Source organism: Maylandia zebra, linkage group LG10, assembly GCF_041146795.1.
Source record: "Maylandia zebra isolate NMK-2024a linkage group LG10, Mzebra_GT3a, whole genome shotgun sequence".
Classification (NCBI taxonomy): Eukaryota; Metazoa; Chordata; class Actinopteri; order Cichliformes; family Cichlidae; genus Maylandia; species Maylandia zebra.
In genome coordinates this window covers 15789044-15803150 of record NC_135176.1, presented here as the reverse complement: position 1 = coordinate 15803150, position 14107 = coordinate 15789044, and the positions used below count along the sequence as shown (strand labels likewise).

The 14107-nt window shown below is 42.5% G+C and overlaps 3 protein-coding genes across 4 annotated transcripts; all 3 read right to left on the bottom strand.

Annotated features, from left to right (window-relative positions):
• Positions 1–562: 562 nt before the first annotated feature.
• On the bottom strand, positions 563–5193 carry slc25a1a (solute carrier family 25 member 1a). The gene is made up of 10 exons (XM_004550004.6): positions 4813–5193; positions 4313–4420; positions 4137–4236; positions 3304–3442; positions 3139–3223; positions 2936–3040; positions 2695–2810; positions 2541–2614; positions 2318–2441; positions 563–981 (listed from the first exon to the last, which is right to left on the bottom strand). Exons 1-9 carry the CDS (start codon positions 5042–5044, stop codon positions 2327–2329), a joined length of 1074 nt encoding a protein of 357 aa, XP_004550061.1. The 5' UTR covers positions 5045–5193; the 3' UTR covers positions 563–981; positions 2318–2326.
• Positions 5194–5809: 616 nt separating this feature from the next.
• LOC101468478 (F-box only protein 39) lies at positions 5810–11442 on the bottom strand. Of its 2 annotated transcripts, XM_076889171.1 has the most exons (7): positions 11166–11442; positions 8641–9177; positions 8348–8519; positions 7402–7710; positions 6964–7188; positions 6198–6377; positions 5810–6106 (listed from the first exon to the last, which is right to left on the bottom strand). In XM_076889171.1, exons 2-7 carry the CDS (start codon positions 9084–9086, stop codon positions 5981–5983), a joined length of 1458 nt encoding a protein of 485 aa, XP_076745286.1. In that variant the 5' UTR covers positions 9087–9177; positions 11166–11442; the 3' UTR covers positions 5810–5980. The 2 variants fall into 2 exon arrangements, with proteins under 2 accessions (XP_076745286.1, XP_004550060.3); XM_004550003.3 differs by lacking the exon at positions 11166–11442 and having other exon boundaries at positions 8641–9280.
• A 152-nt stretch (positions 11443–11594) lies between these two features.
• On the bottom strand, positions 11595–13519 carry LOC143420835 (uncharacterized). The gene is made up of 6 exons (XM_076889172.1): positions 13407–13519; positions 13100–13238; positions 12810–12969; positions 12591–12664; positions 12119–12349; positions 11595–12027 (listed from the first exon to the last, which is right to left on the bottom strand). The coding sequence occupies exons 1-6, from the start codon at positions 13445–13447 to the stop codon at positions 11983–11985; spliced, it is 690 nt and encodes a 229-aa protein (XP_076745287.1). The 5' UTR covers positions 13448–13519; the 3' UTR covers positions 11595–11982.
• Positions 13520–14107: the final 588 nt, after the last annotated feature.

The following is a 14107-nucleotide window of genomic DNA, read 5'->3' as shown; positions in this document are numbered from 1 at the left end:
CTGAGCAGAGGTTTATACTGAGCTGGTGGATAACATCCTGAAAGCTTATCAGCTAATGAGTGCCAGTTTACTGAAGGGGCACTTTTTACATTCTCCACTTTTTCCACCAAATCTCTGTGATCAGCACGGGGAAAGATTTCATCAAGATATAACAGTGATGGAAGCTGATATCAGGGAAATTTTTAATCCTGAGCATGATTGGTAACTGCTGTTGGTTCTTGCAAAGTGAGATTGATGTGCAGTACAAACGGAAAAGCAAGTGCCTCAAACATGTTTTAGCACTCTGACCTCATATTATTTTGAGCTAAATCAGCAGAAATCTGCTTAAACACGACTCTGGTATCATCTTGTGGTTTGTTTTCAAAACAAATGGATCAAAGCATCTTTAGTGGGAAATTGAAACCCAGATATTGTGCTATTTTGAACTGTCGAAACATAAATTGGACAAGCTTTCTGTAATTATTTAAAATAAGTAGACGAAGATCTGGTCTGAAGTTCCCAGTAGCAAACGTTTCTTTTTTTTTCTTTTTTTTGGTAGACCAGAGTAATCAAACTCACTCACTCATAATAATCACAAGTTTATTAGTAATATCTGGTTATATGCATCATACATGAGCATTGATGGTTTTCAACAAAAACACCAAACCTTTAATGTGCCCAGCAGGGATCAACAGTGACTGCCAAATCTCAAATGCTGTTTCCCCTACGTATGAAAAGCAGTAAACCTTAAACACAAAGTCCAAACAGTTTTTAAAAAAAAAAAGTGCATTAATAAGTGAAAACGGTGGTAGAGACCTAAACAAACAATATTTTGCTGCTCATGGTTTAAAGATTTTCTCCTATTGAGGACGTTATGCTAGAGATCCTGCTGAAGCAGTTTGGCAAAGAGGACAAAGGCTTCTGTGGTGCCACCAGGTCGATCAAATCTGAGCCTCCCCCATTGATTGAGCTTCTGACATGGTACTGTGGAAGTTTCAGGCGCTGTAGATGTGATATGGAGGAAAAAAAAAATGTTTACTACATGTTGCAGATTAAAAATTATAAATTGTGCCAATATTTTGAAAACTTGTAGTACTGAAGTAAATTAGAGGAACTAATTAGCAATTTTAGCAATCTTTAGCTTTTGAGATGCTTGACCTTCAGTTAAAGAATCTTAAAATTGCTTAATGTCCAATTAGTCCTTTTGATGAGTGAATCCATAAGCAGAACAGCTGAAGATTGAAGATTATTAAAGTAATATGGCTTATTTTCAGCTTGGCACAACCTTTCTTCCCCCCATGCTTCACGCCTGCATTTGCTTAAATGGTTCAGACTGAGGGTCAGAATAAAGCAATACGGATCAAATATTCCCAAATGAAGCCTTCATGTGCTGCTGTAGAGAATTCAAAGCTTTAAGAATCTTACCAGATTAGCAACCAAAAGCTCACCAAATCCCCGTGTAAAGACTGCGCTACATGCAGATTTGCTTCCTACATCACTAGATTAATCATCACTTCTGACAGGTTGAGACCCTGAAATGATCCGCTGGAGAGGCACAGGCTCCAGACCAGTTTGTGTAGCCTTGAGCAGCCTGCGAGCCACTGTCAGTGTGTTAGACTGATGCCACAGTAACATACATGCAGCAATACTTTGTACACAGCAGCGGCTGCAAAATGTTCATCTCAGAGTTCATCATAGAGACACAGAAAAGATATCCTGTGAATGTTACAGTGCGATGATGCCACAAGCACAGCAGGGTAAGCAACGGCAACGCTATGATGTGTTGAAACACTGCACAGATGTGTTAAAGCATCGCCCTCTCTGTCGTTCTCTGCTCAGTATAGTAAGTACTCAGTGAGTCAAAAGACACATTAATGGTTTCGTTACAAAGTGTTCACTCTACAACATGTAAGGTCACAACAGTCATCAAAAGCTAAAACAGTGGTCATGTGTTTTCTTCCCTTTTGTTCCCCTTCTAAATTTGGACCTTTGAGTCAAAACGTTTCCATTTGTTATATCATGTTTGTGATGATGAGATTTACAAAACCGAGCTTACAAGTTAGGTCAGGTGCACCGAACACGTCCTCCCCTCGTCTCGCCCTTCAAAATCAAATCATCTCCTGTTAGTCTGACATTGAACTATTTGGTGCAACTAACGTCTCTGCTTTTCCTTTTCAGTCACTTTGTTTAGAGTCTTTTAATTTATTTAGAATGTGTAACAGTGTGGAGACTGGCCGAGACGACATGTCATCTGCTCGTGGCCATCAAATTGATCAAGAACGAGATTAGAGGTGTTCAGTTGTGCATAGCATGAGGCACTGGTCTGTGCTCCCCCCACCTCTCCCGACTACTGGGTCTTCCACACGTTGTTAAGCAGTTTGACCACCTCCTCATAGATGACGAAGACTATGGCCACATCCAAGCACACGCGGCCAAGCCTGGGAACTGTCCCTTTATAAAACCTGCAGGAGGACGACAACAAGGCGAGATGAGGTTAGATGTAAGATTTTAAAAAAACAAACACGAAGACAAGCTAGAAAAGGAGGATATCAGTTACTGACGCTTGCGGTCCTTCTTGTTTCAAGATCTGGAAGGCACAGTCCATTGTGTTTTTGTAGCGGTGAGCCTCCAAACCCTACAAACCAGTAAAACAATGGTTTCCAAAAAGATAACCAGACGACAGCAAGAAATTCATTAGAACTTATGCTTCCCTACCTGCATCCTGGTCTTAACGACATCCAGAGGTGTATTTCCAAAAACGCTAGCCGCTCCCGCTGTTGCTCCAAACATGGCTGTGACGATTGGGTGCATTTCTTTCCTGGAATCATCCCCTTAGAGGTCAAATCCAAACATGCATTAATGTCCAACCCATGGGGAGGGAAGCCCATCAGTCAACTGTGACTGCTCTAACAGGCAGTACGCTTGCATGATATTGGAGCAAAGCACACTTTCTCACCTTTGTACCAATTGCGAAGTGCGTTCATGACATAAAATCGGATGGCCTGATTCGTTCCTTGTTTAAGCACGGTTGCCGTTAGGCCTTGATACGTCCCCCTCACGCCTGAACGGGTTAAAACAGTTTGACTCATTGTGAAACGCAAGCACACGTGCACATCTGTAGTTACAACCACTCGGCTGCTTTAGATTTCCCTCTCTTACCTTGCTCTCTGATAATTTCGCTGACTCCGTGAAAGAAGCCTCTGTAGCGAGGCCGGAGGGAGCACTGGTCGTGGATCAGCTTCACCTGCAAGATTTCATAAGACCAGTTTACTCACTGATGACACGACAGACCCGTGTAGTCACACACACGCTCCTCCAACGAACCTTGAGCGTCTCCATGGGGCAGACCACTATTATTGCCTCTGTTATTCCGGCGCCCAAACCACACAAGAGGCTCCGTGTGTTGTCTAGCCGCCCTGTCGCATCTCGCATTGGATTGCTGAGCATTTCAAACATGCCAAACCTGTAAGAAAGATTGGTTGCTTGACCGGGTCACCACCAGAGCAATACTGGCAAAAGTTATCAAAACAAATAAAGCGGCTGGTTTGAAATGCAATTTATCTATTCAGTTCAATTCCATTCCATTTATACAGTGCCAAATCACAACAACAGCTGCCTCAAGGCATTTATTATTGTAAGGTAAAGACCCTACAGTTACAGAGAAAAGCCCAACTATCAGGTGATCCCTGTGAGCAACCACTTTGGTGACAGTGGGAAGGAAAAACTTTCTTTTAACAGGAATAAACATCTGGCAGAACCAGGATTAGAGAGAGGCAGTCATCTGCTGCTACTGGTTGGGGGTGAGGGGGGAGACAGGACAAAAACGTTATCTAGAGTGAGTGTACACTGCTGCTTTTTCTTTATGGTCTCTTTTCATGTTTAAAAGCCCAGTTTGAAAAACATAGAGGCTGGTTAGCTAAGTACTAAGAAATGCTGTGTCACTGATTCAACATCAGTCGGCTGCTTCATCAGTTTCAAGTTTGCAACCCAGCTCATCTGTGATTCTGCAAAACAAAAGGATGCAAGAGGCCCAAGTGCTTCCCTATCACAGCCACGCTTCTTTTATTCCTTTTGAATTGTTTCGAGTGTGTGCGTGTGTGGGGGGTTCTCACATAATCTTTATATTAAACTACTCTATATGATACATGCATCTTCACCTGACTGCAGACTTGGGTATTGAGCCATACAGCAGGGAGCTGAGACCTCTATACAACCCCCTGAGCCCATGGTCTTGCACAGTCAGCTTCACGCAGTCACCTGTAAGTACACAGCATGCCCACGAGTGAGTAGACCAGCACAAGACCAACTTCACATGTATGTCCCAGTGACCTACCAATCCCTCTGTATCGCGGCGGGTTTACTCTTGCATCTAGCTGCAGCTGGGTCTTGACATACTCTGTAGGGAAGGTGATACAGATCTCGATTCCTCCTGCGATGCCACCTGAATGAGGAGACAAGGGGAGAGGGAGAATCGCTCACTGTGCACAACTCTTCTTGAATGTTCTTAGGGCAGCAAAGGGGGGAAAGAGACCTTGCCAGCATTTTCTACTTCCGCATGAAAGAAAAAAACAAAAAGATGAGATGGTTCTGCAGCACAATCCCTTCAGCATCCCTTACATCATTTTTAGATTACCTCAGAGGTGCATTAAAGACTAACACTAACGTGCAGCTACATCATGCAGTAGCATCACTGCAGCTTTGACCCAGTTCTGCATGGTCAGCCTTAATGGGCGACAGACTGAGATTAGTCTGCGCTGGTTGTGTGTGGCAAGCACTAAGCGGCTATGAGAGCAGGGGTGGGGATCTGCCGGCTGAATAGGTCGTAAAATCAACCTGCGAGGATGGCCTTTCCGGGATGTGTTATTTTCCTCCCTCCGATCGCGGCAGCCGCAAGGCTCCTCCTCGCCGCGTACGACCGCTGGTGTGCCGGCACAGCGCCCAGGCCCGCCGCCGAACGCTGGGATGGAGGCTGCCGATCCGGAGCCGAGCTCTGGCATCCTCTCCTCACACCGCAGCTCTCGCAAGGCCCCTCACACACCGAAAATGGCTTAAGCAGCGAGGACATTTTTCTTTCTCGATTTTACGACGGTCCCACTCAAACAATATCAGACAACAACAACAGCAGCAGCATGGGAAAGGCGTAGCAATGTGGCGGCAGGCAGAGCATCAATATTCAAACAGCGGTCAGGTGATTGGACATACCATCGGCTGATCCGCCGCGCTGCCTAATGTCATTATTTGGTCACGTGATCTACAGGGGGCGGAGGCTTTTGGCGACCAATCAGGTGAAGGATGATGTTTGCCTGATGTGCGGAGATAAATTTATATCATCCGACTATAAGCCTTTACTGAATAAATTATTGAATATAATATAAGAATCTGAAAGAGGGGTGAATTAACATTACTGTACAGATAAATACAGATATGGTGCTTGATGTTTCAAGTAACCAAATTAAAATACCCCAGCATTTAGATAAATGTTACATTAGCCCACATCCTTTTTTATGTACGAGCTCTATACGTAATAATAATGAGGTGAGGTGTAGTGGCACAGATAGTGATAATAACAGAAAAAAATTAAACGAATATGACTGAAAGCCCACAATACACTTGACTTCATGTGCAGTTAGGCGTGAGCTGTGTAAGCAAGAGTTTGGTATGTTGCTGTTGCCTCCTGTTCCCTTAAATAGAGCTCTCCCACACACACATATGCATGCATGCACACACGTGCACACTCTGCTTCCCTCATCACCCTTCGCTGAGAAACTAGGTCAGTGTTTCCATGCACACCCCCCACTGCCACTCACACCACCCCAGAGAAAAACAGGCAAGAGACAGAGAGAGCGAGTGAGAGACAGCTAGTGGGCGGGCAATCCACATAAAAATGGCCAGTTATTACTCTTTTGGTTTGATTATTTGCAAAAAAGATGCTTTTTATGCTTCACTCATTTATTTGTTTTTTTGTTTGTCCTTTGCTGGTCGACAAATCCCCGTGAAAGTGTTATTCAAACGGGTAAATTATGGCAGAAAAACACAGATCAGGAGGAAGATGAAGGTAGGAAGACAGCATTTCCTCCAGTGCTTCTTCCTCCTCTCCAGCAGCTTCATTAAAGCTGCAGATTCTTACCTGCAAGATAAAATGTTTAAAAGCATTATTGTGAGGGTGTGTGTATCTTTATTGTGTGTGCAGTCAGGTTGACATTGCTGTTTCGTCTTACGTGGATCTCTTTGAGGGAGCTTTGAGTTAAACTCATGTCTAGCAGCCTCGCAACAGTTCGGATTTCCAAGAATGCGCAGATGCTCAGCTCCACCAGACGCTCACACACTTTAACCAGCTCCAACAGCTCCTCATCCAAAGATTCACCGAAGTTGTTTGCACCGAAGTCCAGGTTTAGATGCTGCAGGATAATGATTTTGATTCAGTAACTAGGTTCATGTTAAGCCAGTTCTCCATCAGGCAACTGCTGTTCTTTAATTCAACGCTTAGTTCTTTAAACATAGTGTGTTACTAAAGACTGTCTCAGCCAATCTCTTGTAAAGTTTGTGGGACGAGGCCACATGCCCTTCAGTTCCCTCTTCTTGAAGCATCATTTACACAGTACTCATGTGTTGTATCACATTAAATGATTTCGCAAAGAAAGGCACCAGCCAGCCAGTGGATTTGAACCTTCTTGGGGATTGTTTAAAAATCTAGTAACAATCCCATCAATAATCCACAATAAATGCCATAAACAATGACCAATAGGCAATGTTATTCCTGGTTGCAGATGTAATGACATTGCTTGTGACTAACCAAGCTTGTGGACATAAGTTGAGAGAACGTCTGTTAATTTCAACTTCAGAGCCTCTGCAGATCAAATTCAAATGAGCTGATGTAATATATATAGCATACAGTAATGTGCTGATTGTAATGAGCAGGCATTCATTTTAACATATCATATCTACACTCTGAACTCTGTAATGCTGCCTGCTCAGCACCCTGACCTGAATGGTGTGTCTGTACTGAGGCAGTATGTCGCTGAGGAGAGGCTTGGGACTCCAGTCTTCGTTGGGCGAGTAGGAAGCAGACATGCAGTATTCACTCAGGGGAATCTCGGGCAGCAGCATCCTGGCGAGGCGATCATTGTTAACAACTTGGTTCACTGAAATCTTGACTTTGAGGTCTGGGCAGCTTGATGCCAAAGTTGCCCATGAGCTTCCACAAATCAGCTTGACAGACAAAAAGAAGCGGAGATGGAAATTAGACCTGTGGGGGTATTTTAAACCCTGTCTTCCTACCCAGGATCTATACATCTGCCATTACATTGTGTCCAACCACAGAAGCAGTGAATCCAGTTTTTGTTGGGGATCACAGCTACATCATTCACACATCCCCACACAATAATAAAATAAGGCCACTTGAAAGGTTCGTTTCATGCTTACCTGTTGATGTGGTTCTTTAAGACAGCAGTGCAGTAAAAATGTTTGCAGGGTATTGCCATCTCTGCTGGACTTTCGCCTCCCTCCTCTGTGTCTTTGCTGGAGTGCCATTAGAAGCTCATCTGACAAACAGGAGTAACTCAGCCTCAGATCGGTGAGACACTGCAACTGGCTCAGGTTGTCGGGCACGCTGGAGTTGAGGTAGACGTTCACCGAACCAGAAAAGAATGCTTCCAAATCCAAAGAGGAAATATAGCACCGGGGGTAGAAGCGCGTCTCATAATGTAATAAGGCAGAAAGCAGCTCCAAACCCTTGAAGTTAAAGGTTCAGAAACCATATAAAGATTAAGAAGACCACAATCAGTATAATAATCAATCTAGCCTAGAAAGCAAACATTGCCCAGTGAGAGGTCTTAGACTTTAAACTATCAGAAATCCATTTATGAAGTAATAAGGAGTGTTACAGCTCCACTGGGCTTGATATTTAGGAGTTTGTGATTGATGTGAACCCAAAAGTCAACATTTCTAGCTTGTGGTTGTCTGGCAGGAGAGGCTTTAAACACAAACTTACTGCAGCTTTATATGGAGACCTGCAAACTGGTAACTAAAATTGTGGCATTTATTATAAAACATTAAGGGAAGAATCAAGCATCACAAAGAAGATATTTGATTTAAATTAGAATATTAAACTACTTAGCTTCAATTCAGTTCAGTAATGTAGTCTTATGTCGCTGAATTTGAACATCTTTTAGTAACTTTTCACCAAAATTTAAGTTACTATTCCATATGAAGACTGATTAATTGACACACACAATACTTCGGCTCCAGTTCTCAGCTGATGAGATCTGTTCTGTGTTTTAAATAACTCTAGCACTGTAGTGAAGAGCTGGAAGTTGGGTGGTGATATATAGCTGCTGAAACATTATCTTAGGATGTGTGCTGTAGTCACCTGATGGATGCAGTTTCGCATCCCGCTCAGACAAATGGAGTTGAGTTTTGAGCTGCCTCTCTGGAGGAATGAAATCAGGCAGCCCACCACTGAGGCTCTGAGGCTTGAAGTCCAAGCGCGTCTGTCCAACTCCAGGTTCATGACGGCTAGCGAGCGCAGTGGGGCCCTCACCCTGTGGAGGTCGCAATGATAATAAGGTTGCAGTGTGAGTTTTTACTTATATTGCACAGGGTAACAGAGTGGGGCCCTAATTTGTGTAAAACCACGAGTTGGTTCAGACAGGCCTCTTTTACCTGATGAGCTCAGAAAACAGTTGAGTGATCGCTCCCTTCAGTCTCAGGGCTGCCTGGGTTTTCCTTGGAGGACACACAGTTACCTCCAACCTCTCCAAGTAGGCGCCCAGGTGGCTCACATAGGCAATGGTAGAGGAGTAATCTGGCTTCCTGAATTTGGAAATCCGACCACTGAAGTGAAAACGGCGGTGGCGCCAGAGAGAAGGTGAGCGCATGACGTTGTGCCACTGACGACAAACAAGAGCTGCTGTTTTGCGATCCCAGTCTGGCAGAAAACTGAATACACGCTCCAAGCACAGACGAGGAAGTGACAGCCACGTGATTTTCCTGTCTAAGATGCAGTCACAGCTGTCATCAGTGAAATATTCTCCTGTCTCTGGATCACTGTATTCCTGATCAATGCCATAATTCTCTTCTTCCCCAATGCTCTCCTCTAGGTTTTCCATGTTTTAATATTTGGATCACAAGGTTTCTGCAGCTTGTACTCTCACAGTGGACTTCAGTGAAAGTAGATGTGTGGGACACAGGCTAATCCCACTGTAGTTTAAAGAAAACATTGAAAAATGTTACATCAATATGTAAGGAATGACAGGGAGACTACCTACAGCCACAAGGAGTCCAACAGCCAATGAGATTCTAGAGGAATTTGGCACAGAATATTGTGACATCACAAGGAACCAGCTCAGTTTTCTGTTCAAGACATTCCATTCACTCCCTTTAAAACAGGCTGCTTTTATGAAGGGTTTATAAATTGTAACTAATCACGTTATAATGAATAGTAATTGACTCATTTTCATTTTAACATTAGTATATGGCCTCTTTTCACTCCCCACATGTATATACCACTGCTATGGAACGCCAGGACTGCCATAATGAATGAATTAAATACACCATTAAATAATTAATTAAATGTGGCAATAATTAATTAATTACATGTGTTATAACTATTTATTTAATTAATTAATTCCAATTTTAATTAATTATTGCCACATTTAATTAATTATTTAATGGTGTATTTAATTAATTCATTATGGCAGTCCTGGCGTTCCATACACTGCAGCATGCCATTAAACTTTATATCCTCTCTTTCTAAGTCTGTGTTTTCTCTCCTCACCCACCAACCAGTCAGATGGCTGCCCCTCCTTGAGTCTGTTTGAGTCTGTTTGCTTGGGTTTTCTTCGGGTACTCCCTTATCTGCCTGAATTTCACACCGGACCATGTCACAGGCTGACTGACACAGATAGCTTCTCTTTAGTGTCTTGGTTTGTAAAGTAAACTAAGATAAAATTGCATAAAAGATGGACTTTGCACCAAAAAACAAGCCAATAGGTCACATTGTGACAGCAGTTCACAAAGACAAGGGAGTAAAGCTAAGATGGAAGTTGAAGAGCTGAGCCAGTGCAGTTTTTTCTTATGATTTAACATTTACATGACAGCAGATAAACTGAATGTGGAAAAACGGAAACTATGTTATTTTTTCACAATAGGGGGGATTTTGAGCTGTTTTTGAAACTTTTTTATGGGTTGTTATTGATCAGTTTTACTTTTTAGGCTCCCTTGACATCAGATTGGACTGCATGAGGTCAAAAACCTCAAATGAGTGTGATAAATCAAAGAAAAAAAAGGAATTAGGGGAAATAAACAAAAGGGGATTTGTAGTAAAGATGAAATTTAAAAAATAGAGAAGTGGAAAGACAGAACATACTGAGATATACCCTACTTATAAACACTTATTAACTCATTAAGTCACGTATAAACCTGTCCAGTGCTAATGGTGAATTTATTGTCAGTGTATCCAACAGACAAGACATGTATATGATAATGCCCCTGATGAATATCCAATAAGAATGTTCTGCCTAAAGATCTTAAGTTAAAAAAAATTTCTTAAAATAAAATAAGAATGTGAGTGCATATTTGCGCCATTTAGTCCATTTCTAACATTATTTATTGAAAAAATACAATTAAAAGATCTAAAAAATCTTAATTGACCCTGTGCACGAGAAAATGCTAACTTCCTGGTTTGAGACCGGACGTGGGGTTGTACATTTCCGGTAGCTTTACTTTGCAGTCAATCGCTACTGCGAAGATATACTCCAAAATCATGTCCAAAACTCGAAAACGGAAAGATCGCGTTAAGTTACAAAGAGCAGAAGGTGGGAACACTCACCACTGTTGTGTCATAAAAAATCTAATGATCAATTTTGAAGTTTAAAGAGTTTAGATCAATCAGTTGTTTAAATCGCTCAACACAAGCAGAACCGCATTACTGCAGCAGAAGACACATCGTCCACATTCAGAAGCACATCTCTGTATAGTGACTGGTCTTATGACTTAAACAGGCAAATGTTCAGCATTCAAACTACAGGTGAAGAATAGTCAAACCAGATCTTTCCCGTTATGTCGATATCAGCTAGTCAAGTACACACCTACACAGCATGTTAACAAACCGTGAAAAAAGCCACACAAAAAATGAATGGTAAGAGTTTCTATACATTAGTATTTACGAAGGGTATGCTGTGACTTACCTTCAAAATTACAGTGGTCCCTCGCTAATAACGTGGTTCACCTTTCACCTCGCTGTTTCACAGATTTTTTTAGTGCAAGTTTGCACGTTTTTTTACGTCACATTGTGTCCTGCCACTGCAGAAGATCTCCTCCGTGACGATTGCTAGCAGTGTGACTCTGAAGTGCAGTACTGTATGTCCACGATGTCCACCAAACGTTTTGCACCGTCAAAAAATACAATTGGCTACTTGATTTCACCTATCGCTGGTTATTTTTACAACATAACACCCGCGATAAACGAGGGACAGCTGAGAAATATAACATTTGAATCCCTTTTCTCTTTTGTTCTGAGGCACAGGGAAAAAATATCGACAAGTCGATGAACATCATTTACAGATATATTGGGTAAATGCCCAAGACATCTATAGAAATGTAAATCGCCGCTTGATTCATTCATTTGCTTAACTTGTTTTGGACCGTAAACAGGGCGTGAATAGGACACCGGAAACAAAGCTCCCCACAGGAGTTTCCGCACCGGAAGTAGCATATGCTAACGTGCACATGGTCATTTTTAACATAGGGATGTAGACCAGGAAAAGGAAGAGGATGACTTCACCTTGCTCAGTTAAAGTCACAGAAGTTCAACATTGAGTAAAAATAATAATATAATAATAAGTGAGGAATAGTGATGACAAAGCTTAAGTGTAATAAATAGATAGATATTTAATAGCACAAGCAGATACTGCACAACACTAACACGCTAAAGGCTTCCTGAGAATATTCTAATTTAGACAGCAGACACTATTTTTAATAACAAAAAAGAAACGTTTTCTTCATCTATTTGTTTGACTTCCTCAGATCTTCAAACAGCAGACACTTTGCCTGTGCAGACAGAAAGAAAGCAGAGTGACATAAACTGCGGTATCTTTAGTGATGATCTATTTATGTCTACGTGGGCTTAGCTTAGCCAAACCTCATGCCAGCGTAGTGTGTCAGGGGGCAAGTCCAGATGGCAGTGTGGACAGGTGTGTGTCTGATAGTGCACTTCCTGGTTTCTCTGTCCCCTGCAGGGCCCCTCGCTTCCCCACAGTGGGTGACACGGCGAGTGGGACGACCAAGCTACACCAAAGTGTGGCCGAGGGTCTGTTTGGTAGCTCACTTTTTGACCACTAGAGGGCAGCGGTGACGAATCAGAGTCGTCCTGCTGTTCAAGAAAAGCAGAGGTCTGCATTACAGTAGAGAAAAGAGCTGTGCACAGTGACTTCAGGCTTAAATTTAATTCGAGTCTTTAAAAATTACACAAAAAAATGCACAGCAATAACAAATCCTCTATTATTTTATATGTGTGTGTTACATTAGAGAAAACTAAATGAATGGGGAATGCATGAAGCATTTTCTCAACACTCCCTCTAATGGAAAATATATTTTGTCATGAATTTAAAAACCTGTTTTGTAGTTTCAGGGCGATACTCCGAGTCAAGAGACCTCAAGCAGTACCAGCAGGGTTCAGGTGGGTGATCTATAAAAACACAAATGGCAAAGAAAAGCACTTAAGCAGCATTGGCTCTAACCCATTTACATTTAAATAGTCTCACACAAGCAAGTGCTTTCAATAAATGCACCCTGCTGGCCCCATGCATCTGTCAGCTGTGAGTGTGACCTACTCTGTGTGTTAGAGGGATGAGATAACACAGAAATGGGGGACAACTCTTCTTCTGTCTGCAGGGAGGACGATGGGAGGCACCCAGTATCGTCCTGGGTGTCTGTGGCTACCAGGGTGCTGTCTGGTAACACTTCTGCACCGCTGCACTGATCGTCTGCACCCTTTATCAAGCACACAAACAAAATGACACGCTAAATGCTCATTTGCTGTTTCATATGAGTTGCACTGACTGTGATCGATAGAGGTTTTGTTTATATTATATTTCATTTATGTGGTTTTGTCTCATCTGACCTGGCTTGGCTCTCCATCTCCATCATAGTGTCCTCCATCAGTCTGGTCTTCCTCATCTGGTTCCTGGAGGCTTTGTGACTCATCGCTGTCCTTGCCACAACTCTGAGTCACTGTTTCGGCCTGAGTAAAAGTTATCCCACTGAAGTTTGAAAGAGAGACAGAAGAATTAAAAAACATGCCCTCCTAACCGCCTGACTACAAGGTTATCAGCCAATCAGTCACCAGCTGCCTTACAAGGGATCAGCCTCTATTGTTACAGTCAGAGCGACCTGATTAGTCGTAAACATTCATTCTCCCCTCGCCTTACCTTTCGATGCTCTGGCCCTTTTCCTCATTCTCTCCCTCCATCCCACCTCACGTGTGACCCTCCCAGGGTGACTGCTGGGTTTTTCTTCTTAATCCCACTTGGTCTATTTATTTGTTTTAGCTTTTCCCTCTCTTCCACCGCTCTGTCTGCCTGCTCTCTCACTGCTCTCATCCCTCCCTCACTGTGTGTGAAACGGAAACTCCAGGCTTTCAATATTTGATGTGTCTGAATAGCTCACAAGCAGGTTTCTGTAAAGCATGATCAGGTGATTCTCTGAGTGTTGGAGTCGGCTTTGCCCCAACATCATCATCATATTGTAATTCCACTATTCCCCACGAGTAAACAACACAAAATAAGTTTATTTTCAAACATAAGGTCACTATCAATGAATAAATTAGCTGCTATTTGATCTTTGTCCGTCTGTATGATTTCTGCTTTGATAAATTATTCACTATGCTTCTCAGATTTGACAGTTGACGGCTGATGAAATATCAGGTTAAATATTCACATATTCAGGTTTCAGATTGGCGTGTGGCTAATTAGACTGAGACCTGGTGAACGTGTAGAAAGATGGTGCAGGTGAGTGGGAAACATCATTGGGAGATGAACAGGTCATTCCCTACCTTACTTTCTACTGAGCAAGGTACTTGTAATCCACTTGGGTTCCTTCCATATGATAGCCTGTTATACAGTACTGTGCA